This window comes from Pseudophryne corroboree, chromosome 1 (assembly GCF_028390025.1).
Source record: "Pseudophryne corroboree isolate aPseCor3 chromosome 1, aPseCor3.hap2, whole genome shotgun sequence".
In the NCBI taxonomy this organism is placed as follows: domain Eukaryota; kingdom Metazoa; phylum Chordata; class Amphibia; order Anura; family Myobatrachidae; genus Pseudophryne; species Pseudophryne corroboree.
Window position 1 is genome coordinate 604,080,468 of NC_086444.1, and position 23,581 is coordinate 604,104,048.

The 23,581-nt window shown below is 47.5% G+C and overlaps 1 protein-coding gene across 4 annotated transcripts in view; it reads left to right on the top strand.

Annotated features, from left to right (window-relative positions):
* Positions 1-23,581, top strand: part of SBNO2 (strawberry notch homolog 2) — a 233,572-nt gene that overhangs the window by 101,694 nt on the left and 108,297 nt on the right. For all 4 annotated transcript variants that reach the window (XM_063914353.1, XM_063914354.1, XM_063914355.1 and 1 more), the window contains 5 exons: positions 16,353-16,439; positions 16,526-16,616; positions 18,084-18,244; positions 18,332-18,465; positions 18,999-19,089. In XM_063914353.1, coding sequence (XP_063770423.1) covers positions 16,353-16,439; positions 16,526-16,616; positions 18,084-18,244; positions 18,332-18,465; positions 18,999-19,089 — 564 coding nt within the window. The remainder of the gene's footprint in view (positions 1-16,352; positions 16,440-16,525; positions 16,617-18,083; positions 18,245-18,331; positions 18,466-18,998; positions 19,090-23,581) is intronic.

A 23,581-nucleotide genomic window follows, 5' to 3' on the forward strand; every position in this document is an offset into this window, starting at 1 on the left:
AGAATGAATGCTTTTATTTGGCGACATATTGGATTAAGGGGTATATGCAATTGACGTCGAAAGCTGCCGTCTTGTCGAAAAGACGGCAGTTTTCTACTTTTTTTTTAGGTCGGAAGGGGTTCCAACCTATTCAATATATTCGACAAGTTGAGGTATTCGATTTGTCGAAAAGCATGTGGATTGGCGGAATAGCTGCCGATCCACGTGCTTGTGTCACAAACGGGGCCAAAACCGACAGGTTTTAGCCCCCTTTTCGACCATTTCAGTCCAACATAATTTATCGAACTGAGATGAGGGACCCAGAGGAGGAGAGGGGGAGAGCCGCAGGGAGACGGGGGACAGCCGCAGGCATATAGGGGAAATCAGCGTTACGGCACAGCGCTGCAGCAGGATGTCACACAGCCGCGCCGCTCACGGCAGCTTCCACCCGGCTCCAGCAAGTGAGGTCACGCTTGCTGGAGCCGGATGGACACTGCCGTGAGGTCGGGCGCCTGTGTGACCTCCTCCTGCAGCACAACTGTAGCGCCGATCTCCTGCGTCTACCGGCAGCTGTCCCCGCTGGTCTCCCCACGGCTTCCCCCCCCTCCCTCCTTCTCTGGGTCCCTCATCATAAGTCGACTTGAAAAAGTCGAATTGCGATGAGATTGAATAGGGGTTGTCTGATCCATTCCGACAAATGCATGTCGGAATGGATCCGACGCTAATTGAACATTGCCCCCAATGAGTTTATTGGCATATAGTAATATACGAAGAAATGCTGTTATTAGTATTACTATTTTTTATTTTAACCCCTTTTCTCCACTTTGCCTAATCTTCCTCCTCTTTTTCTCTTCCCCTCTCCCATTCACCACCAACACCCCCCCTTCACACAACACACACACACACTCACACTCTCTCTCACTCTCTCTCTCTCTCTCACTCTTTCTAACTCTATTTAAAATAGCATTGATGAGATCATATTGTGCTATAGAAAAGCACAAAACAACTCTAATTTCCTCAGAAAAAACGATGCACGTTTGGAATTGGGTGGCAAATGTATGAAGCAGTGACAAGAGTGGAGAAGTTGCCCATGGCATTCAGTCAGCTACTACGTATAATGTTATAGAATGCACTTGATAAATGGTTACTTAAAAGCTGTTTGGTTGCCATGGCACACTTCTCCACTCTTACCACTGCTTCATACATACACCTAACTGAATAGACTTCTGTGTTTAAGTCTGCGGTAGTGTCTAGGATTTGTGTTAGGATGTGTATGTGTGGGACAGGTTGATACCTAATATTGATGCCTAGTGTGCATTCTCAGCATTTCAGCAGCACAACTTGTTGATATCCAAATAGTTAAAATAAAGACAAAAAAGAAAAAAATATTCCCAGATGGGACACTCGCGGATTGAACATAACCTCATATAGGGGTATATGCAATTCCGGGCGAATTGCGGCTTTTTTCGCCCGTTTTTAAATTCAACACAATTCGACCGTCGAATCCCGGCCGGTGGGTGCCGGAATTCGACATATTCATTTAAAAACGGATTCGACAGTCCTGCTGTCGAAAAACGGACCAATTGACAGATAAGTGCGTCCTGGATTCGACTTTTCGGATGGCACAAAAATGGTTAAAATACCATAAAAAAAAATTGCGTGGGGTCCCCCCTCCTAAGCATAACCAGCCTCGGGCTCTTTGAGCCGGTCCTGGTTGTAAAAATACGGGGGGAAAATTGACAGGGGATCCCCCGTATTTTTAGAACCAGCACCGGGCTCTGCGTCCGGTCCTGGTGCAAAAAATACGGGGGACAAAAAGCATAGGGGTCCCCCGTATTTTTAACACCAGCACTGGGCTCCACTAGCTGGAGAGTTAATGCCACAGCCGGGGGACACTTTTATACCGGTCCCTGCGGCCGTGGCATTAAATCCCCAACTAGTCACCCCTGACCGGGGTACCCTGGAGGAGTGGGGACCCCTTAAATCAAGACCCCCCCCCCCCCCCCTCCAGCCACCCAAGGGCCAGGGGTGCAGTCCGAGGCTGTCCCCCCCCCCCCATCCAAGGGCTGCGGATGGGGGGGGGGGGGGCTGATAGCCTTGTGTAAAATAAAAGAATATTGTTTTTTGCAGAAGAACTACAAGTCCCAGCAAGCCTCCCCCGCAAGCTGGTACTTGGAGAACCACAAGTACCAGCATGCGGGGGGAACGGGCCCGATGGTACCTGTAGTTCTACTGCAAAAAAAAACCCCAAATAAAAACAGGACACGCACACCGTGAAAGTAAAACTTTATTACATACATGCCGACACACACATACTTACCTATGTTCACACGCCGACCTCTGACCACGTCTCCAAGTAGAATCCGGGGTACCTGAAAATAAAATTATACTCCCCTAAATCCAGTGTGTCCTGTTCTTTTTTTTTTTTTTTTTTTTTGTAATCCACGTACTTGGCAAAAAAAACAAACCGCATACCCGATCCACGCACTGAAAGGGGTCCCATGTTTACACATGGGACCCCTTTCCCCGAATGCCGAGACCCCCCGTGATACCTGTCACAGAGGGTCCCTTCAGCCAATCAGGGAGCGCCACGTCGTGGCACTCTCCTGATTGCCTGTGCGCGTCTGAGCTGTCAGACAGCGCATCGCACAGCCGCTCCATTATCTTCAATGGTGGGAACTTTGCGGTCAGCGGTGAGGTCACCCGCGGTCAGCGGCTGACCGCGGGTAACCTCACCGCTGACCGCAAAGTTCCCACCATTGAAGATAATGGAGCGGCTGTGCGATGCGCTGTCTGACAGCTCAGACGCGCACAGGCAATCAGGAGAGTGCCACGACGTGGCGCTCCCTGATTGGCTGAAGGGACCCTCTGTGACAGGAGTCACGGGGGGTCTCGGCATTCGGGGAAAGGGGTCCCATGTGTAAACATGGGACCCATTTCTGTGCGTGGATCGGGTATGCGGTTTGTTTTTTTGCCAAGTACGTGGATTACAAAAAAAGAACAGGACACACTGGATTTAGGTGAGTATAATTTTATTTTCAGGTACACCGTGGATTCTACTTGGAGAAGTGGACAGAGGTCGGCGTGTGAACATAGGTAAGTATGTGTGTTTCGGCATGTATGTAATAAAGTTTTACTTTCACGGTGTGCGTGTCCTGTTTTTATTTGGGTATTTTTTTGCAGTAGAACTACAGGTACCAGCGGGCCCGTTTTCCCCCCGCATGCTGGTAATTGTGGTTCTCCAAGTACCAGCTTGCGGGAGAGACTTGCTGGGATTTGTAGTTCTGCTGCAAAAACAATATTCTTTTATTTGTCACAAGGTTATCAGCACCCCATCCGCAGCCCATGGATGGGGGGGGGGACAGCCTCGGGCTTCATCCCTGGCCCTTGGGTGGCTGGAGGTGGGGACCCCTTGATTTAAGGGGTCCCCACTCCTCCAGGTTACCCCGGCCAGAGGTGACTAGTTGGGGATTTAATGCCACGGCCGCAGGGACCGGTATTAAAGTGTCCCCCGGCTGTGGCATTATCTCTCCAGCTAGTGGAGCCCGATGCTGGTGTTAAAAATACGGGGGACCCCTACGTCTTTTGTCCCCCGTATTTTTTGCACCAGGACCGGACGCAGAGCCCGGTGCTGGTTCTACAAATACGGGGGATCCCCTGTCCATTTCCCCCCCGTATTTTTACAACCAGGACCGGCTCAAAGAGCCCGAGGCTGGTTATGCTTAAGAGGGGAGACCCCATGCTTTTTTTTTTTTTTTTTTCAGGCTTTTAACCCATTCCCACCCCTTCCCACTGAAAACCATGCTCTCTCTATTAGTCAGTTAAAAAAAATAAAAAATAATCTTTAAAAAAATATATAAATAATACTTGTCTCCTAATAGACAAACCAAGTACATAATCCCTTCTAATATAAATAGATATGCTATTATCAATAAAAAAAACACAAAAAAACATGTTTTTAATTTTTTTTATTAGATTCCGCCAGCAAAGTGAGGCGGAATGAAATTGACGAAATTACTGTCGAAAAGCACTGTTGTCGAATCGACATTCTGCAATTGAATATACTTTTGTCGAAAAGCCGCATTTTTACCACTGCAGACATGTCGAATTTTAAAAATGTCGAATTGCAAAAAGTCGAATCTGAAACGTCTGTTTTTTTTTTGGTCAAAGTACTGTATTGCATTGTCTAATCCAATTCGACATGTTTTTTTTGTCGAAAATGCCCCGTTTTTCGACTTTTGCGGCAATTCGACCGCAATTGCATATACCCCATAGTTATAATTGCACAAATAAATAAATAGTACTAGGTATCTCAAATATCATTTTAGAAAATGGCTTGTGGATGATGATGAAAAAATCCAAATGGCCCTTGCCAGGAAAAAGGTTCCCCACCTCTGGACTAACACAAGAAATGAGTGCTACTATGTAACAGACCATATGAGTGGGAACATTTGAGATTAAACTGTAGCATTCATCCACACATGTAAACAATGATCCATACAGAGACGTCTTGATATTCACATATTTAATATCAAGGTGTGTGAAATTAACCTTAATCTGTCCTTGGATCAAGAAACCTGTATAGAACCAGACTATATTGAATTAATGCATGTGAATTAATGCATTATAAATGTCCCAGCTATTTATAATATTAATATATTCTGAGAGATGAGGAAAGTGTTCAGTCAAATACTGGGATAATATAATCCCTTATACCGAATAGCAACATTGGGAGATAACGAATAGACACACAATTGGGAGACAATTGTTTTAATTTCACATGTACACTTTTTCCACTTTTCACATTATTGTCACTTAATATTTTGCTGGAGATTTTAACCATTTATGATAAAAAAAAATGTTTTATTTATTTTTGTTAACTTTGCGATTTCATATCCCTAGGAATATTTTTTTCTTTGTGCAGTTTATATTTTTTAGGTTATCTTCAATCTGTGAGTGCCCCATTTGGGAACATTTTTTTTTTTTCTTTTATTTCTTTGTTTCCAGTATTATTCCTGTTTGCACCAACACATATAATAGCTACTTTTAAAAATTCTGTAATTGGGGGAAGGATGACAGAGTAAATGTTAGGGTCTGTGCGGACATTCTCTTTTCTCTTACGTCCTAGAGGATGCTGGGGACTCCGTAAGGACCATGGGATATAGACGGGCTCCGCAGGAGACATGGGCACTATAAAGAACTTTAGATGGATGTGCACTGGCTCCTCCCTCTATGCCCCTCCTCCAGACCTCAATTAGATCCTGTGCCCAGAGGAGACTGGGTGCATTACAGGGGAGCTCTCCTGAGTTTCTCTGAAAAAGAATTTTGTTAGGTTTTTTATTTTCAGGGAGCACTGCTGGCAACAGGCTTCCTGCATCGTGGGACTGAGGGGAGAGAAGCAGACCTACTTAAGTGATAGGCTCTGCTTCTTAGGCTACTGGACACCATTCGCTCCAGAGGGTCGGAACGCAGGTCTCACCCTCGCCGTTCGTTCCGGAGCCGCGCCGCCGTCCTCCTTACAGAGCCGGAAGATAGAAGCCAGGTGAGTATAAGAAGAAAGAAGACTTCAGATCTTCTCTGAGGTAACGCGCAGCGGTAACTCTGCGCGCCATTGCTCCCACACACAACACACACAGCGGGCACTGAAGGGTGCAGGGTGCAGAGGGGGCGCCCTGGGCAGCAATAATAAACCTCTAGGGACTGGCTAACAGATATATAGGCTGCGGAGGCAGTATATTAAATAATCCCCCGCCAGTATTGGAAATTTGAGCGGGACCAAAGCCCGCCACTGAGGGGGCGGAGCTTGATCCTCCAGCACCAACCAGCGCCATTTTCTCCACAGCACACTGCAGAGAAGCTAGCTCCCCGGACTCTCCCCTGCTGAACACTGTGAGGGCAAAAAAGAGGGGGGGGGGGGCACTTTTTATTGGCGCAGTGAGTGTATATGTATATATTTATATAAAAGCGCTGTTTTATCTGGGAATTTTGTTTCCAGTGCCAGTTGGCGCTGGGTGTGTGCTGGCATACTCTCTCTCTGTCTCTCCAAATGGCCTTATTGGGGAACTGTCCCCATATAGATATATCCCTGAGTGTGTGGGGGTGTCGGTACGCGTGTGTCGGCATGTCTGAAGCGGAAGGCTCATCTAAGGAGGAGGTGGAGCAGATGATTGTGGTGTCTCCGTCGGCAACGGATTGGTTGGATATGTTGAATGTTTTAAATGTTTTACATCAGAGAATGGACAAAGCAGAGTCCAGGGATAGAACAGGGAGTCAATCCATGGCTTTGACTGTGTCACAGGGCCCTTCAGGGTCTCAGAAACGTCCCCTGTCCCAAGTAGCAGACACTGATACTGACACGGATTCTGACTCCAGTGTCGACTACGATGATGCGAGGTTACACCCAAGGGTGGCCAAAAGTATTCATTATATGATTATTGCAATAAAGGATGTTTTACATATCACAGATGACCCCTCTGTCCCTAACACGAGGGTACACATGTTTAAGGAAAAGAAACCTGAGGTAACCTTTCCCCCATCTCATGAGCTGAACGCGTTATTTGAAAAGGCTTGGGAAACTCCAGACAAGAAACTGCAGATTCCCAAAAGAATTCTTATGGCGTATCCTTTTCCTGCGCAGGACAGGTTACGGTGGGAATCCTCACCCAGGGTGGATAAGGCTTTAACGCGCTTGTCCAAATAGGTGGTGCTACCGTCTCCAGACACGGCAGCCCTGACCGCAGACAGGAAACTACCTTAAAATCAATTTATACACATACGGGGGCCTTGCTCAGACCGGCAATAGCGTCGGCTTTGGTTTGTAGCGCTGTTGAGGCTTGGACGGATACTTTGTCAGCTGACATTGATACCCTGGATAGGGATACCATTTTATTGACCTTAGGTCACATTAAAGACGCAGTCTTATATATAAGAGACGCTCAGAGAGACGTTGGGCTGCTAGGTTCGAGAGCCAACGCCATGGCGATTTCTGCTAGGCGAGCCCTGTGGACCCGCCAATGGATGGGTGATGCTGACTCAAAGAAGCATATGGAAGTTTTACCTTACAAAGGTGAGGATTTATTTGGGGAAGGTCTCGCGGACCTGGTTTCCACAGCTACCGCGGGTAAATCTACTTTTTTGCCTTATGTTCCCCCACAGCAAAAGAAACCACCACAATATCAGATGCAATCCTTTCGGTCGCATAAATCCAGAAGAGGTCGGGGCTCTTCCTTCCTCCCCAGAGGTAAGGGTAGAGGGAAAAAACTGCCTGCTACGGCTAGTTCTCAGGAGCAGAAGTCCTCCCCGGCTTCTACTAAATCCATGACGCTGGGGCTCCACTGAGGGAGTCTGCGCCGGTGGGGGCACGTCTTCGACTCTTCAGCCACGTCTGGGTTCAGTCAGACGTGGATCCTTGGGCAATGGAAATTGTTTCCCAGGGTTACAAGCTGGAATTAGAAGACGTGCCTCCTCGCCGGTTTTTCAAATCGGCTTTACCAGCTTCTTCCCCAGAAAGGGAGATAGTTTTTGAATTGCAGCTAAAACTGTGTCAACAACAAGTGGTTGTCGAGGTTCCCCTAGTTAAACAGGGGAAGGGGTACTATTCAACCCTATTTGTGGTCCCGAAACCGGATGGCTCGGTCATACCCATTCTAAATTTAAAATCCCTAAACCTGTACTTGAAAAAGTTCAAATTCAAGATGGAATTGCTCCGGGCAGTTATCTCCAGCCTGAAAGGGGGGGATTTTATGGTGTCACTGGACATAAAGGACGCATACCTTCATGTCCCCATATATCCCCCTCATCAGGCGTACCTGAGATTCACTGTACAGGACTGTCATTACCAGTTTCAGACGTTACCGTTTGAGCTTTCCACGGCCCCGAGGATTTTCACCAAGGTAATGGCGGAAATGATGGTGCTCCTGCGCCGGCAGGGAGTCGCAATTATCCCGTACTTGGACGATCTCCTGATAAAAGCGAGATCGAGAGATCAGTTGCTGAAATGCGTGGCGCTCTCCCTGAGAGTGCTGCAGCAACATGGCTGGATTCTGAATCTACCAAAGTCACAGTTGGTTCCAACAACTCGGCTATCTTTCTTAGGCATGATTCTGGACACGGAACAAAAGAGGGTTTTTCTCCCAATGGAAAAAGCCCAGGAACTCCAGAACATGGTCGGAGACCTGTTAAAACCGAAAAGGGTGTCAGTCCATCAATGCACTCGAGTACTGGGGAAAATGGTGGCGACCTATGAGGCCATCCCCTTCGGCAGGTTTCATGCAAGGACGTTTCAGTGGGACCTTCTGGACAAGTGGTCCGGGTCCCATCTTCAAATTCATCAGAAAATAAGCCTGTCCCCCAGGGCCAGGGTGTCTCTCCTGTGGTGGCTACGGAGTGCTCACCTTCTAGAGGGTCGCAGGTTCGGCATTCAGGACTGGGTTCTGGTGACCACGGACGCGAGCCTCCGAGGATGGGGAGCAGTCACACAAGGAAAAACTTTCAGGGACTATGGTCAAGCCAGGAGGCTTGTCTACAAATCAACGTACTGGAATTGAGGGCCATATACAACGGCCTACGTCAAGCGGAGAATCTTCTTCGCGACCTGCCGGTTCTGATTCAATCAGACAGCGTCACAGCCGTGGCTCATGTAAACCGCCAAGGCGGGACAAGGAGCAGAGCGGCAATGGCGGAAGCCACCAGGATTCTTCGCTGGGCGGAAAATCACGTAAGCGCATTGGCAGCGGTTTTCATTCCGGGAGTGGACAACTGGGAAGCAGACTTCATCAGCAGACACGATCTCCATCCAGGAGAGTGGGGACTTCATCAAGAAGTTTTTGCAGAGATAACAAGTCTTTGGGGACTTTATCAAATAGACATGATGGCGTCACGCCTCAACAAGAAGCTTCGGAGGTATTGTGCCAGGTCAAGGGACCCTCAGGCAGTAGCAATAGACGCCCTGGTGACACCGTGGGTGTTTCAGTCGGTCTATGTGTTCCCTCCTCTTCCTCTCATCTCAAAGATATTGAGAATTGTAAGACGGAAAAGCGTGCGGACAATACTCATTGTTCCAGATTGGCCTCGAAGGGCCTGGTGTTCAGATCTTCAGGAAATGCTCACAGAAGATCCATGGCCTCTTCCTCTCAGAGAGGACCTGTTGCAACAGGGGCCCTGCGTGTTCCAAGACTTACCGCGGTTACGTTTGACGGCATGACGGTTGAACACCGAATCCTAGCTGGGAAAGGCATTCCGGAAGAAGTCATCCCTACTCTGATAAAGGCTAGGAAGGAGGTGTCGGCGAAACATTATCACCGTATCTGGAGAAAGTATGTATCTTGGTGTGAAGCCAAGAATGCTCCTACTGAGGAATTCCATCTGGGCCGTTTTCTCCACTTTCTGCAGACAGGAGTGGATATGGGCCTAAAATTAGGCTCCATTAAGGTACAGATTTCGGCCCTGTCAATTTTCTTTCAGAAGGAATTGGCTTCTCTCCCAGAAGTCCAAACTTTTGTAAAGGGAGTGCTGCACATACAGCCTCCTTTTGTGCCTCCAGTGGCACCATGGGACCTTAACGTGGTGTTACAGTTCCTGAAATCTCACTGGTTTGAACCTCTTCAAACGGTTGAATTAAAATTTCTCACTTGGAAGGTGGTCATGTTGTTGGCCCTTGGCATCAGCAAGGCGGGTGTCCGAATTGGCGGCTTTGTGCCCCGATCTGATTTTCCATGTGGGTAGAGCGGAATTAAAGACTCGTCCTCAATTTTTACCGAAAGTGGTTTCATCGTTTCATATGAACCAACCTATTGTGGTGCCTGTGGCTACGGGTGACTTGGAGGATTCCAAGTCCCTTGATGTAGTCAGGGCCTTAATGTATGTAGCCAGGACGGCTCGGGTTAGGAAAACAGGGGCACTGTTTGTCCTGTATGCAGCCAACAAGGTTGGCGCTCCTGCTTCTAAGCAGACTATTGCTCGCTGGATCTGTAACACGATTCAGCAGGCTCACTCTACGGCTGGATTGCCGTTACCAAATTCGGTAAAGGCCCATTCCACTAGGAAGGTGGGCTCTTCTTGTGCGGCTGCCCGAGGCGTCTCGGCATTACAGCTTTGCCGAGTGGCGACTTGGTCGGGTTCAAACACTTTTGCTAAATTCTACAAGTTTGATACCTTGGCTGAGGAGGACCTCATGTTTGCTCAATCGGTGCTGCAGAGTCATCCGCACTCTCCCGCCCGGTCTGGAGCTTTGGTATAAACCCCATGGTCCTTACGGAGTCCCCAGCATCCTCTAGGACGTAAGAGAAAATAAGATTTTAAACCTACCGGTAAATCTTTTTTTCCTAGTCCGTAGAGGATGCTGGGCGCCCGTCCCAGTGCGGACATATTTCTGCAAGGCTTGTATATAGTTATTGCTTACATAAGGGTTATGTTACAGTTGAGATCAGTCTTGGGGCTGATGCTGTTTTTTGTTCATACTGTTAACTGGTTGCGTATATTCCAGGTTATACGGTGTGAATGGTGTGGGCTGGTATGAATCTTGCCCTTAGATTACCAAAAATCCTTTCTTCGTACTGTCCGTCTCCTCTGGGCACAGTTTCTCTAACTGAGGTCTGGAGGAGGGGCATAGAGGGAGGAGCCAGTGCACACTCATCTAAAGTTCTTTATAGTGCCCATGTCTCCTGCGGAGCTAGTCTATACCCCATGGTCCTTACGGAGTCCCCAGCATCCTCTACGGACTAGGAGAAAAAGATTTACCGGTAGGTTTAAAATCTTATTTCTCTAACGTCCTAGTGGATGCTGGGGACTCCGTAAGGACCATGGGGAATAGCGGCTCCGCAGGAGACTGGGCACAGCTAAGAAAGAATTAGGACTACCTGGTGTGCACTGGCTCCTCCCACTATGACCCTCCTCCAGACTTCAGTTAGAATCCTGTGCCCGGCCGAGCTGGATGCACACTAGGGGCTCTCCTGAGCTCCTAGAAAGAAAGTATATGTTAGGTTTTTTATTTTACAGTGAGATCTGCTGGCAACAGACTCACTGCAGCGAGGGACTAAGGGGAGAAGAAGCGAACCTACCTAACTGGTGGTAGCTTGGGCTTCTTAGGCTACTGGACACCATTAGCTCCAGAGGGATCGACCGCATGGAACCGGCCATTGGTGTTCGGTCCCGGAGCCGCGCCGCCGCCCCCCTTACAGAGCCAGAAGCAAGAAGAAATTGGGAAAATCGGCGGCAGAAGACATCAGTCTTCACCAAGGTAGCGCACAGCACTGCAGCTGTGCGCCATTGCTCCTCATACACACTTCACACTCCGGTCACTGAGGGTGCAGGGCGCTTGGGGGGGGCGCCCTGAGAAGCAATAAATACACCTTGGCTGGCAAATATATCACAATATATAGCCCCAGAGGCTATATATGTGATAAATACCCCTGCCAGAATCCATAAAAAAGCGGGAGAAAAGTCAGCGAAAAAGGGGCGGAGCTATCTCCCTCAGCACAATGGCGCCATTTTCTCTTCACAGTGCAACTGGAAGACAGCTCCCCAGGCTCTCCCCTGTAGTTTTTAGGCTCAAAGGGTTAAAAAGAGAGGGGGGGGGCACTAAATTTAGGTGCAATATTGTTTATACAAGCAGCTATTGGGGGAAAAATCACTCAGTTATAGTGTTAATCCCTGCATTATATAGCGCTCTGGTGTGTGCTGGCATACTCTCTCTCTGTCTCCCCAAAGGACTTTGTGGGGTCCTGTCCTCAGTCAGAGCATTCCCTGTGTGTGTGCTGTGTGTCGGTACGGCTGTGTCGACATGTGGGATGAGGAAGGTTACGTGGAGGTGGAGCAGAGGCCGATAAATGGGATGTCGTCCCCTGTGGGGCCGACACCAGAGTGGATGGATAGGTGGAAGGTATTAAACGACAATGTCAACTCCTTACAAGGCTGGATGATGTAAAACAGCTGTGGGACAGCCGGCTTCTCAGCCCGCGCCTGCCCAGGCGTCTCAAAGGCCATCAGGGGCTCAAGAAAGCGCCCGTTACCTCAGATGGCAGACACAGATGTCGACACGGAGTCTGACTCCAGTGTCGACGAGATTGAGACATATACACAATCCACTAGGAACATCCGTTACATGATCTCGGCAATAAAAATGTGTTACGCATTTCTGACATGAACCCAAGTACCACATAAAAGGGGTTTTATTTTTGGGGAGAAAAAGCAGCCAGTGTTTTGTTCCCCCATCAGATGAATGAATGAAGTGTGTAAAGTAGCGTGGGTTCCCCCAATAAGAAACTGGTAATTTCTAAAAAGTTACTGATGGCGTACCCTTTCCCGCCAGAGGATAGGTCACGTTGGGAGATATCCCTTAGGGTGGATAAGGCGCTCACACGTTTGTCAAAAAAGGTGGCACTGCCGTCTTAGGATACGGCCACCTTTAAGGAGCCTGCTGATAAAAAGCAGGAGACTATCCTGAAGTCTGTATATACACACTCAGGTTATATACTGAGACCTGCAATCGCCTCAGCATAAATAGTGCTGCTGCAGCGTGGTCTGATACCCTGTCAGATAATATTAATACTCTAAGACAGGGAAAATAGTTTGCTAACATAGAGCATATTAAAGACGTCGTCTTATATATAAAGGATGCACAGAGGGATATTTGCCGGCTGGCATCCAGAATTAATGCAATGTCCATTCTGCCAGGAGGGTATTAGAAACCCGGCAGTGGACAGGTGATGCTGCCTATAAAAGGCACATGGAGATTCTGCCTTATAAAGGTGAGGAATTGTTGGGGATGGTCTCTGGGACCTCGTATCCACAGCAACAGCTGGGAAGAAATTTTTTTTTACCTCCGGTTTCCTCACAGCCTAAGAAGGCACCGTATTTTCAGATACAGTCCTTTCGGCTTCAGAAAAGCAAGCGGGTCAAAGGCGCTTCCTTTCTGCACAGAGACAAGGGAAGAAGGAAACAGCTGCACCAGCAGCCAGTTCCCAGGATCAAAAATCTTCCCCCGCTTCCTCTGAGTCCACCGCTTGACGTTGGGGCTCCACAGGTGGAGACAGGTGCGGTAGGGGCGCGTCTCGGGAACTTCAGGGACCAGTGGGTTTGCCCACAGGTGGATCCCTAGGTTCTGCAAATAGTATCACAGGGATACAGGCTGGAGTTCGAGGCGACTCCCCCTCGCCGTTACCTCACCTCAGCCTTGCCTACTGCCCTCGGAGAAAGGTAGTACTGGCGGCAATTCACAAGCTGCACTTCCAGCAGGTGAAATCTAGGTACCCCTCCAACAAGGCCGGGGTTACTATTCCAAAATGTTGTGGTACCGAAACCAGACGGTTCGGTGAGACCCATTCTAAAATTGAAAGCCTTGAACACTTATATACGAAGGTTCAAGTTCGAAATGGAATCGCTCAGGGCGATTATTGCAAGCCTGGATGGTATCACTGGACATCAAGGATGCTTACCTGCATGTCCCTATTTACCCTTTTCACCAGGAGTACCTCAAAATTGTGGTACAGGATTGTCATTACCAATTCCAGACGTTGCCGTTGGTCTGTCCCCGGCACCGAGGTATTTACCAAGGTAATGGCCGAAATAATTATCCCGTACTTGGACGATCTCCTTATAAAGTTGAGGTCCAGGGAGCAGTTGTTCGGCGGAGTAGCACTATCTCGGGAAGTGCTACAACAGCACGGCTGAATTCTGAATATTCCAAAGTCGCAGCTGGTTCCTTCGACGCGTCTACTGTTCCTGAGTATGGTTCTGGACACAGAACAGGAAAAAAAGGGTTTCTCCCGGAGGAGAAGTCCAAGGAGTTGTCGTCTCTAGACAGAGACCTCCTAATACGTATACAGGTGTCGGTGCATCAATGCACGCGAGCCCTGGGAAGGATGGTAGCTTCTTACGAAGAAATTCCATTCGCCAGGTCCCATTCAAGGATTTTCCAGAGGGATCTGTTGGACAGGTGGTCCGGGTCGCATCTTCAGATGCATCGGCGGATAACCCTGTCTCCAAGGGCCAGGGTGTCGTTGTTGTGGTGGCTGCAGAGTGCTCATCTTCTAGGGGGCAGCAGATTCGGCATACAGGACTGGGTCCTGGTGACCACGGATGCCAGCCTTCGAGGCTGGGGGGCAGTCACACAGGGAAGAAACTTCCAAGGCTATGGAAAAGTCAGGAGACTTCCCTACACATAAATATTCTGGAACGAAGGGCCATTTACAATGCCCTAAGTCAGGCTAGACCCCTGCTTCAACACCGGCCGGTGCTGATCCAGTCAGACAACATCACGGCGGTCGCTCATGTACACGACAGGGCTGCACAAGAAGCAGGATGGCGATGGCAGAAGCCACAAGGATTCTCCGATGGGCGGAAAATCATGTGTTAGCACTGTCAGCAGTGTTCATTCCCGGAGTGGACAACTGAGAAGCAGACTTTCTCAGAAGACAAAGATATTGCGCCAGGTCAAGGACCCTCAGGCGATAGCTGTGGACGCTCTGGTAACACCGTGGGTGTACCAGTCGGTGTATGTGTTCCCTTCTCTGCCTCTCTTACCCAGGGTAATGAGAATAATAAGAAGGAGAGGAGTAAGAACTATACTCATTGTACCGGGTTGGCCAAGAAGAGCTTGGTAACCAGAACTCCAAGAAATGATCTCAGAGGACCTATGGCCTCTGCCGCTCAGACAGGACCTGCTGCAGCAGGGGGCCTGTCTGTTTCAAGACGTACCGCGGCTGCGTTGACGGCATGGCGGTTGAACGCCGGATCCTGAAGGAAAAGGGAATTCCGGAGGAAGTTATCCCTACGCTATTTAAAGCTAGGAAAGAAGTGAACGCTAACCATTATCACCGCATATGGCGGAAATATGTTGCGTACTGTGAGGCCAGGAAGGCCCCAAAGGAGAAATTTCAGCTAGGTCGATTTCTGCACTTCCTACAGTCAGAGGTGACTATGGGCCTACAATTGGGTTCCATTAAGGTCCAGTTTTCGGCTCTATCGATTTTCTTCCAAAATGGAACTGGCTTCACTGCCTGAAGTTCAGACATTTGTCAAGGGAGTACTGCATATTCAGCCTCCTTTTGTGCCTCTAGTGGCATCATGGGACCTCAACGTGGTGTTGGGTTTCCTAAAGTCACATTGGTTTGAGCCACTCAAAACCGTGGATTTAAAATATCTCACGTGGAAAGTGGTCATGCTTTTGGCCTTGGCTTCGGCAAGGCGGGTGGCAGAATTGGCGGCTTTGTCATGCAAAAGCCCCTATTTGATTTTCCATATGGATAGGGCAGAATTGAGGACTAGTCCCCAGTTTCTTCCTAAGGTGGTATCATCTTTTCACTTGAACCAACCTATCGTGGTGCCTGCGGCTACTAGGGACTTGGAGGACTCCAAGTTACTGGACGTAGTCAGGGCCTTGAAAATTTATGTTTCCAGGACGGCTGGAGTCAGGAAGACTGACTAGCTATTTATCCTGTATGCACCAAACAAGATGGGTGCTCCTGCTTCAAAGCAGAGTATTGCTCGCTGGATTTGTAGCACAATTCAGCTTGCGCACTCTGTGGCTGGCCTGCCGCAGCCTAAATCTGTAAAAGCCCATTCCACGAGGAAAGTGGGCTCTTCTTGGGCGGCTGCCCGAGGGGTCTCGGCTTTACAACTTTGCCGAGCTGCTACTTGGTCAGGGGCAAACACGTTTGCAAAATTCTACAAATTTGATACCCTGGCTGAGGAGGACCTTGAGTTCTCTCATTCGGTGCTGCAGAGTCATCCGCACTCTCCCGCCCGTTTGGGAGCTTTGGTATAATCCCCATGGTCCTTACGGAGTTCCCAGCATCCACTAGGACGTTAGAGAAAATAAGATTTTACTCACCGGTAAATCTATTTCTCGTAGTCCGTAGTGGATGCTGGGCGCCCGTCCCAAGTGCGGACTGTCTGCAATACTTGTATATAGTTATTGTTAACTAAAAGGGTTATGGTTGAGCCATCTGTTGAGAGGCTCTGTTATGTTCATACTGTTAACTGGGTATAATATCACGAGTTATACGGTGTGATTGGTGTGGCTGGTATGAGTCTTACCCGGGATTCAAAATCCTTTCCTTATTGTGTCAGCTCTTCCGGGCACAGTATCCTTACTGAAGTCTGGAGGAGGGTCATAGTGGGAGGAGCCAGTGCACACCAGGTAGTCCTAATTCTTTCTTAGCTGTGCCCAGTCTCCTGCGGAGCCGCTATTCCCCATGGTCCTTACGGAGTCCCCAGCATCCACTACGGACTACGAGAAATAGATTTACCGGTGAGTAAAATCTTATTTTTTCCTTGATGACTTCTAAACAGTTATATAGAAAGATTTGTTTGTGGTTGTGTTTGAATACAACAACAACACAATATTTACTACCACATTGCTTCTCTTCCTTTAGCTTTTTCCATCTAGTCGTCCGTTTCTGGGACTGGATAGGTTTGAAGATTTGCAGGCTATAATTAATACGCCACCAGTACAGCCTCGGGTAAGACAGATTGTGGCAATGTTTTAATGAGTGCCTGTCCGTTTATACTCCTTAAGTGAAACTTTCTCTAATGCCTCTTGTATCAGGCTCCAAATCCAGTAGAAGAAGAGGTGGAGGATGAAGACACTGAGGAGCTGGGACAAACTGAAACCTACGCGGACTATGTGCCTTCTAAATGTGAGAAATTCACAGATAGTTAAAGGAAAATAAATTTTTTATGCTAACTGCATTAACCAATATAGGGGTAAAATTCAATTACTGTTGGATTTTTAAAAAAGTCGGATAAACTGCACTTTTCTGACTTTTCTAGGTCGAGTTTGGATTCGACGTATTCAAGTATAGTGCCGTTTTCCCGACTTTTTTTAAAAAATATGACTTGTCGGAAAACACGTGGATTGGCGGATTAGCCGCGGATCCGTGTTTTGTTGGAAATCCGACAGTTTTTTGGCCCGTTTTCGACCATGTCAGTCCGACTTTAAAAGAAAAAAAAAAAAGTTGGATCGGCATTGTCGGAAACGGACAAAAACCTGTCTAAATTGCCCTCAAATTGAATACTGAACTGTCGGATCCTCTCTGTCGGAGAGGATCCTACAGGCATTGAGTAGACCCAATAATCGTGACCATGTAAAGAAAACTGTTTTTTTCATTTTTGAGATTATGTAATTACTGTACATGGATTTTGAAATTGCAAATCTAAACATGCTATGTTATTGCCCGAGGATCATACAGGTTTCCTTACTTTTACTATTTGTTTCTAATTGGCACAACACTACTAGAAGCATAATCACATACTGCCATTAAAGGTGATTTCTCTTGTTTTTCACACGTGCGGAGTCTCTAAATCACTTCACAACCATTACTTATTAATTCTCCCTTGCTTATTAATTCTCTCATTATGGCGAAGGGATTCAATTGGCAGCAACTTGTTTTCCCGGCTGAAGTACCACGACACGCACAACACGTTACGATGGTGGGATCTCACTCAAAAGTGTTTACACCTCCATAGTGCAAAGGGTGCGACAGCAACTTGCCCCCCCCCCCCCCCCCCTTCTAGGTCCAAATGATTTTATTATAATAAAAAATTTTTTAATATAGGCCAAGCAGGAACGTTATCTGTCCAACATCCTGAATTAATGTGATGTTTTGTTGTGTTTAATATTTTGCATAAATGATTAATCTTTTTCAGCTAGTGGTGTTAGTTTAGAATAAAGACAGGCGCTTACCATTGCACGTCTCTCTCTATCTCTATCTCTATCTCTCTCTCTCTCTCTCTCTCTCTCTCTCTCTCTCTCTCTCTCTCAAGTAAAGCAGGTCATACACCTGAAGATTCTCATTCCAACCGGACAACTAGTCGGTTACTTGGAATGAAAACCTTATAATTTATGGGAGCAAATGACAATTGCACATTTGCTTCCAGAACGGATGAAAGCGGTTTTTCAGACAAGGTGGTAAAATCTGTTTTCATTCATCTTCTTGCATTTGAGAGCATGTGCCTGATTGTCATTTGCTTCAGACTGCCGTTATACAGCGTGTACAGAACACATTGATAAAAATGTGTGTTCCAAAGAATTGCAGATTGCATTTTCATTCGCATATAAAAAGGTTACTGATATGTATCTTTTTTTTCTTTCTGTTTCATATCAGCTAAACTGGGTATACAGCATCCTGACCGAGTAGTAGAGACTAGTACCTTGTCCAGCGTTCCTCCTCCAGACATCGGCTACTCTCTCTCGCTCCCCAGCTCGATTATTGATAAGGGCCTGCTGTCTGCTTTGCAGCTTGAAGCTATAGTTTATGCCTGTCAGGTGAGTGCTGAAACTAACTAGACCATGTAACTGTTGTTACTGAATACATGGTCTACATGGCTTTATGTATACTCTGTTCTAATATAGCAACATGAAGTTATCCTTCCCAGTGGACAAAGAGCTGGATTTCTAATAGGAGACGGAGCTGGTGTGGGAAAGGGACGGACAGTTTCTGGAATTATACTAGAAAACTTTCTTAAGGACAGGAAAAAAGCTCTTTGGTAAGAAAAAAAAATTGTCTGTGTTTGACCACTTGGGTTTTTCTCACTGTTAGATGACTTGTGCACGCTACTTATCTAAATGTATATGCTTTCAGAAATTCTGATTCTGTTAAGTTAGGAAGGCCCCAGGTAACTATTTGGTGAAGTGCCCCTTCTCAGGGATACCCCATTTCTGCTCTAGAGAGACCATATTGTACAATAGGTAATTTGCCCTGCCTCCAAAAGTGAACTTTTTGTTTAAACAGTCATTCCCATTTTGAGGTTTTCTTTATTATATTTATATAACAAGATTCAAATCACAAAATTCAAGAACAGTAACTCTCATCCATGTACAAGTTACAAAAAAACAAGAATGCCATTGAGTTCAGTGTTTGACCTTGATCGTGCCCTGACCTCTAATAGAAGATGTTGCACTAAATAAATTGTCATCAATTCCTGTCTGTAGATAAGAACCAATTCCTGTTTCTCAGAATGTTGTGAATCTTACATCTGTTCCTAGTGTGTGCTCTTCATGTATGTGTATTTTCACACAGGTTTAGTGTATCCAATGATCTGCGCTGTGATGCAGAACGAGATCTGCGAGACATTGAGGCGAGCTGTATTCCAGTGCATGCTCTCAGCAAGGTCAGTGATTATTACTGCATTGTCTTCTTTTCATTACTTTACTCATCACTTGTCTGCACCCTTCAGCAGCTTGTTTACTACACCCATCAACCTAGGCAAGTAGAAACAAACCCTACACCCGCAAATCATCCCTTCATGTCCTCTTCCTCACCCTGCTTCTCATGGCTTTTGGTGACATCTCACATCACCATGGACCTTGTGCAAACTGAACTATCTGCTCATTCTACCTCCAAACTTCCCATCCACCTAATCATAATCGGGTTTGGTACGCGTTACTGCCGCTGTGGATCCCGATGGTCAGCATACCAACTGTGGGATTCCTGCGGCGGAAAGGGCGGGGGGGAATGGTGAGTGCAACTAGCCCCTTGTGGGCCACAGGTTCTATTCCCGCTCTATGGGTGTCGTGGACACCCACGAGTGGGAATAGTCCCTGGCAGTCGGCATGTCTACTGTTGGGATTTAGAGGGGGGTGGGATGTAACCGTCCGTAATGTGACCAACGGTCCCCTAACCACCGGTCACATAACTACATCCCATACTTTCAATCCTTCCAAACTTACCCCCATTTCTCTAACGTCCTTGAGGATTCTGAGACAGTCTTAGTACTATGGGGTATAGATGGGTCCTATTGGAGCCTTAGCACTTTAAATCTTTACAGTGTGTGCTGGCTCCTCCCCTCTATGCCCCTCCACCAGACTCTGTTTAGAAAATGTGCCAGAAGAAGCCGATCACATCCTCTGGAGCTCCAGAACGTTTTCTGCATTTATTTTTATTATTTTCAGGCAGGACTGGTTGGCACCAGCCTGCCTGCAGCGTGGGACTTAGGGGGGAGACGGTACCAACCTCTTATAGGGTTAATGGTCCCGATCCCCGCTGACAGGACATCGCTCCTGGGGGAACTATTCGCAAACCGCTGAAAGTGACCGTACATTTCCGCAGCGCGCCACCACCCCTAACAGTGCTGAAGACTAGAAGAGTGGTGAGTACAAAGTCGGCATCGCGGTTGGCGGGTCGCCGGCTCCATTGGGGGCATTAGGGTACAGAGACGTAGGGCTCCACAAGGGGACGGCTGCGTCTCAGATCAAAACCCACACTGGCGCTGGTGTAGAAACAGGGTTCTAACCCTGTTTTCATATATTATAGAGACATGCCAGTATAAAAAAAGCGAGAAGACCGCGCGCCATTGAAGGGGCGGGGCTTCAGGTCAGAGCGGAACCAGACGTCCCATTTTCACTGCATTCACCCCTGGCTGCAGGAAAGCGCTGCTCCCCCAGGACCCTCCAAAGCACCTCACCGTTACCAAGGGGGTTATAGTAGGTCGGATATATATATAGAGAGGTATAGATAGAGAGAGAGATATATTTATTATATATTTCTGCAGCGGGGTACACTGTATTCCACAGGGAATAACATAGGGGTGTAGAGTAGGATCTTGATCTGAGGCACCAATAGGCTAAAAGCTTTGACTGTTCCCAAGATGCTCACTGTCGCCTCCTCTATAACCCCTCCTCCGTGCACAGGAGCTCAGTTTGTAAGTTGGTGCCTGCAGTGCAGGCAGCTAACAGGCAGGGCTGCAGCAGAGGCACTCTAGTGCTAGATATCATTCTGATATCTCTTGCTGCAGCTCCATCACCTCCCCCAGCAGCGCTGTATACTCCCGCGTCCCTGGTTGCCAGTTACTTACAGCGGAGGCTCAAGTTCTTCACCCAGGGCACACAAACTAACCGACGTTTTCCGGGATTGCGTGGCTGCACTCAGGGAGGAGGTAAGAGGGTCCCCCAGGCGGGACCCGCTGGAAATCGCGATCCGCCGCGGCCATTAGGAGGCGGGCCGTGCGCACTGACATGGACACTGTGGCAGTACAGGGACCCCACTAGACCACCAGGGCAAGGGCACAGGTCAGATTAGGCTATAATCCATTTTATTAAGGCCCGCAGCACCCGGTGGTGAAGTCCAGCAAGGGGATAAGGCTCTGGCCTGTAGCCCCTCCCCCAGCCCCTGGGCGCCATTTAGAGTAAATGTTCCCTCCCTGGAGCTGCATCTCTCTGTCTCCCTCACTCCCTGTCAGTGTTTGGGCGCCATTACACACAGCTGCGCTGATTCTGGGACTGCTGGGTGATGCCTCCTCTGTAAAGCCGCCTGCATCATCAGCGATGTGCATTTACAGGACACTTAAGTATTCTACATGTCGTTTATACAGTGTTAGTTAAGAACAAGTGCATTACTACAGGAATATATAGTACAAGTACCCTGTGATATTCATTCCGTTTTTACTGTGCATAGATATATCGGTTTATATACATAGCTTTACTCAGTAATAGTATTGCTAGTCCAGTGCAGTTTTATTGTTTATCATAATTCCCGCATTGTACATGTGACTGTGTGTGTGTGTGTGTGTGTGTGCATATAGCTGCTGGGTGATCTCTACTCCGTGTATCTCACCCCTACTGCTATCCCTATATTCTGTAACCTCCATGCATCAGGGTTATTAGATAATATACGTATTTCACAGGATATACGTGTTTTGTATTTCTCCGGCTGGGTCCACAGGTATCCACAGGATAACATTGGGATATGCCGGATCGACAGCGTAAATGGCACCAAATAGTCACAAGCTTTCTGGCCTCCCAGGATGCATCGGGCTCCTCCATATAATCCCGCCCACCGACTCAGTCAAATCAGTTTTTTGTTTGGTGCGGCAGGAGCCGGACCATGTTGCCAGTCTTCAGGGCTGGGGAGCGGTGTTCGAAAGTTTCAGGTTCCAGGGAAAATGGACCATAAGGGAAAGTTGCCTGCCGATAAGTCTGTTGGAAATAAGGACCATATATATATGGCTCTGGTTCAGGCAAAGGACATTCTGCAAGGTAGACCAGTTCAGATCCACTCAGACAATGCAACAGCAGTAGCGTACCTCAATCATCAGGGAGGAACTCACAGCAAAAGATTGATGAAGGAAGTAACTCACATACTAAGATCTGCAGAACTCCATCTTCTGGCATTGTCCACAGTGTTTTTTCCAGGAGTACTGAACGGGGAAGCGGACTTTCTCAGTCGACACACCATTCAGGAGACCGAATGGGCGTTACACCTGGAAGTATTTCAGACTCTAGTAAACAAATGGGGTCTGCCAGAGTTATATCTCATGGCGTCCCATCTGAACAACAAGGTTCCGATATATGGTTCAAAAACAAAGTATCCCCGGGCGATCCTTGTAGACGCACTGTCAGAGAAATGGGAATTTCATCTGGCATATCTGTTTCCTCCAATCTCCCTGTAACCTGGGTGGTGAGGAAAATAAAGCAAGCAAAGGGGGCTATAATGCTAATAGCTCCAGCTTGGCCCAGAAGGCATTGGTACACAGATCTACCAAGGAAGTCCGTGGAAGCTCCAATACTGCTCCCTCAACGTCCAGATCTACTAATGCAGGGTCCTTGTTATCACAGCCATCTGGATCGTCTGTCTTAGACGGTATGGCTGTTGAAACCTCTATCCTAAAGTCAAGAGGATTTTCACAACAAGTAATTCAATGCTTAGAGCAAGAAAACCTTCTTCAGCTCGTATTTGTCATCGAATATGGCAAGCCTATATTCATTGGTGTAGTGAAAGGAGTATGGATCCAAGATCTTTTAGTATCCAGGATTTTGGATTTCCTTCAAGCAGGATTGGATAAGGGGTTAAAAGTAGCTTCCTTGAGAGTTCAAGTATCCACATTAACTGTATGGTTTCAGAAAAAGATTGCTAACCTACAGGATGTGCGTACTTTCTTTCAGGGAGTGTTGCACATTCCACCTCCGTTTGTTCCTCCTGCAGTTCCCTGGGATTTGAATCTGGTTCTTAAAATCCTTCAGGGGGCTCCGTTTGAACCACTTAAGAGAGCAGATCTTAAATGGTTGACGGCTAAAGTTCTCTTTTTACTGACGATGGCGTCAGCTAGAAGAGTGTCAGATTTAGGAGCACTGTCATGTAAGTCTCCTTTTCTGACCTTTTATCCAGATAACCAGATTTAGTTCTGAGAACTGCTTTATCTTCCGAAGGTGGTTTCAAAGTTTCACCTGAACGAAGAAATTGTAGTCCCGGCTTTTCAGGTATCGGGACTTTCTGTGGGAGAAGCGTCGCTGGACGTAGTCCGTGCATTAAGAATTTATGTAGATCGTACTAGTGCCTTCAGAAAGACAGATTCTCTCTTCATTCTCTACGGATTTCACAAAAGAGGATGGCCTGCTACTAAACAGACGCTAGCAAGATGGCTTCGAATGACTATTTCAGAAGCATATTCTTGTGCTGATCTCCCTGCTCCGGCTAATGTCTCTACGCACTCTACACGTAGGGTAGGTCCTTCATGGGCAGCACAACATGGTGCTTCAGCAGAACAGATTTATAAGGCAGCCACATGGTCTTCCATTAACACATTTATTAGACATTATGCCTTGGATACTTTTGCCTCTCATGACGTGGAATTCGGGCGAAAGATTCTCCTGGCTAATCAGGAGCGT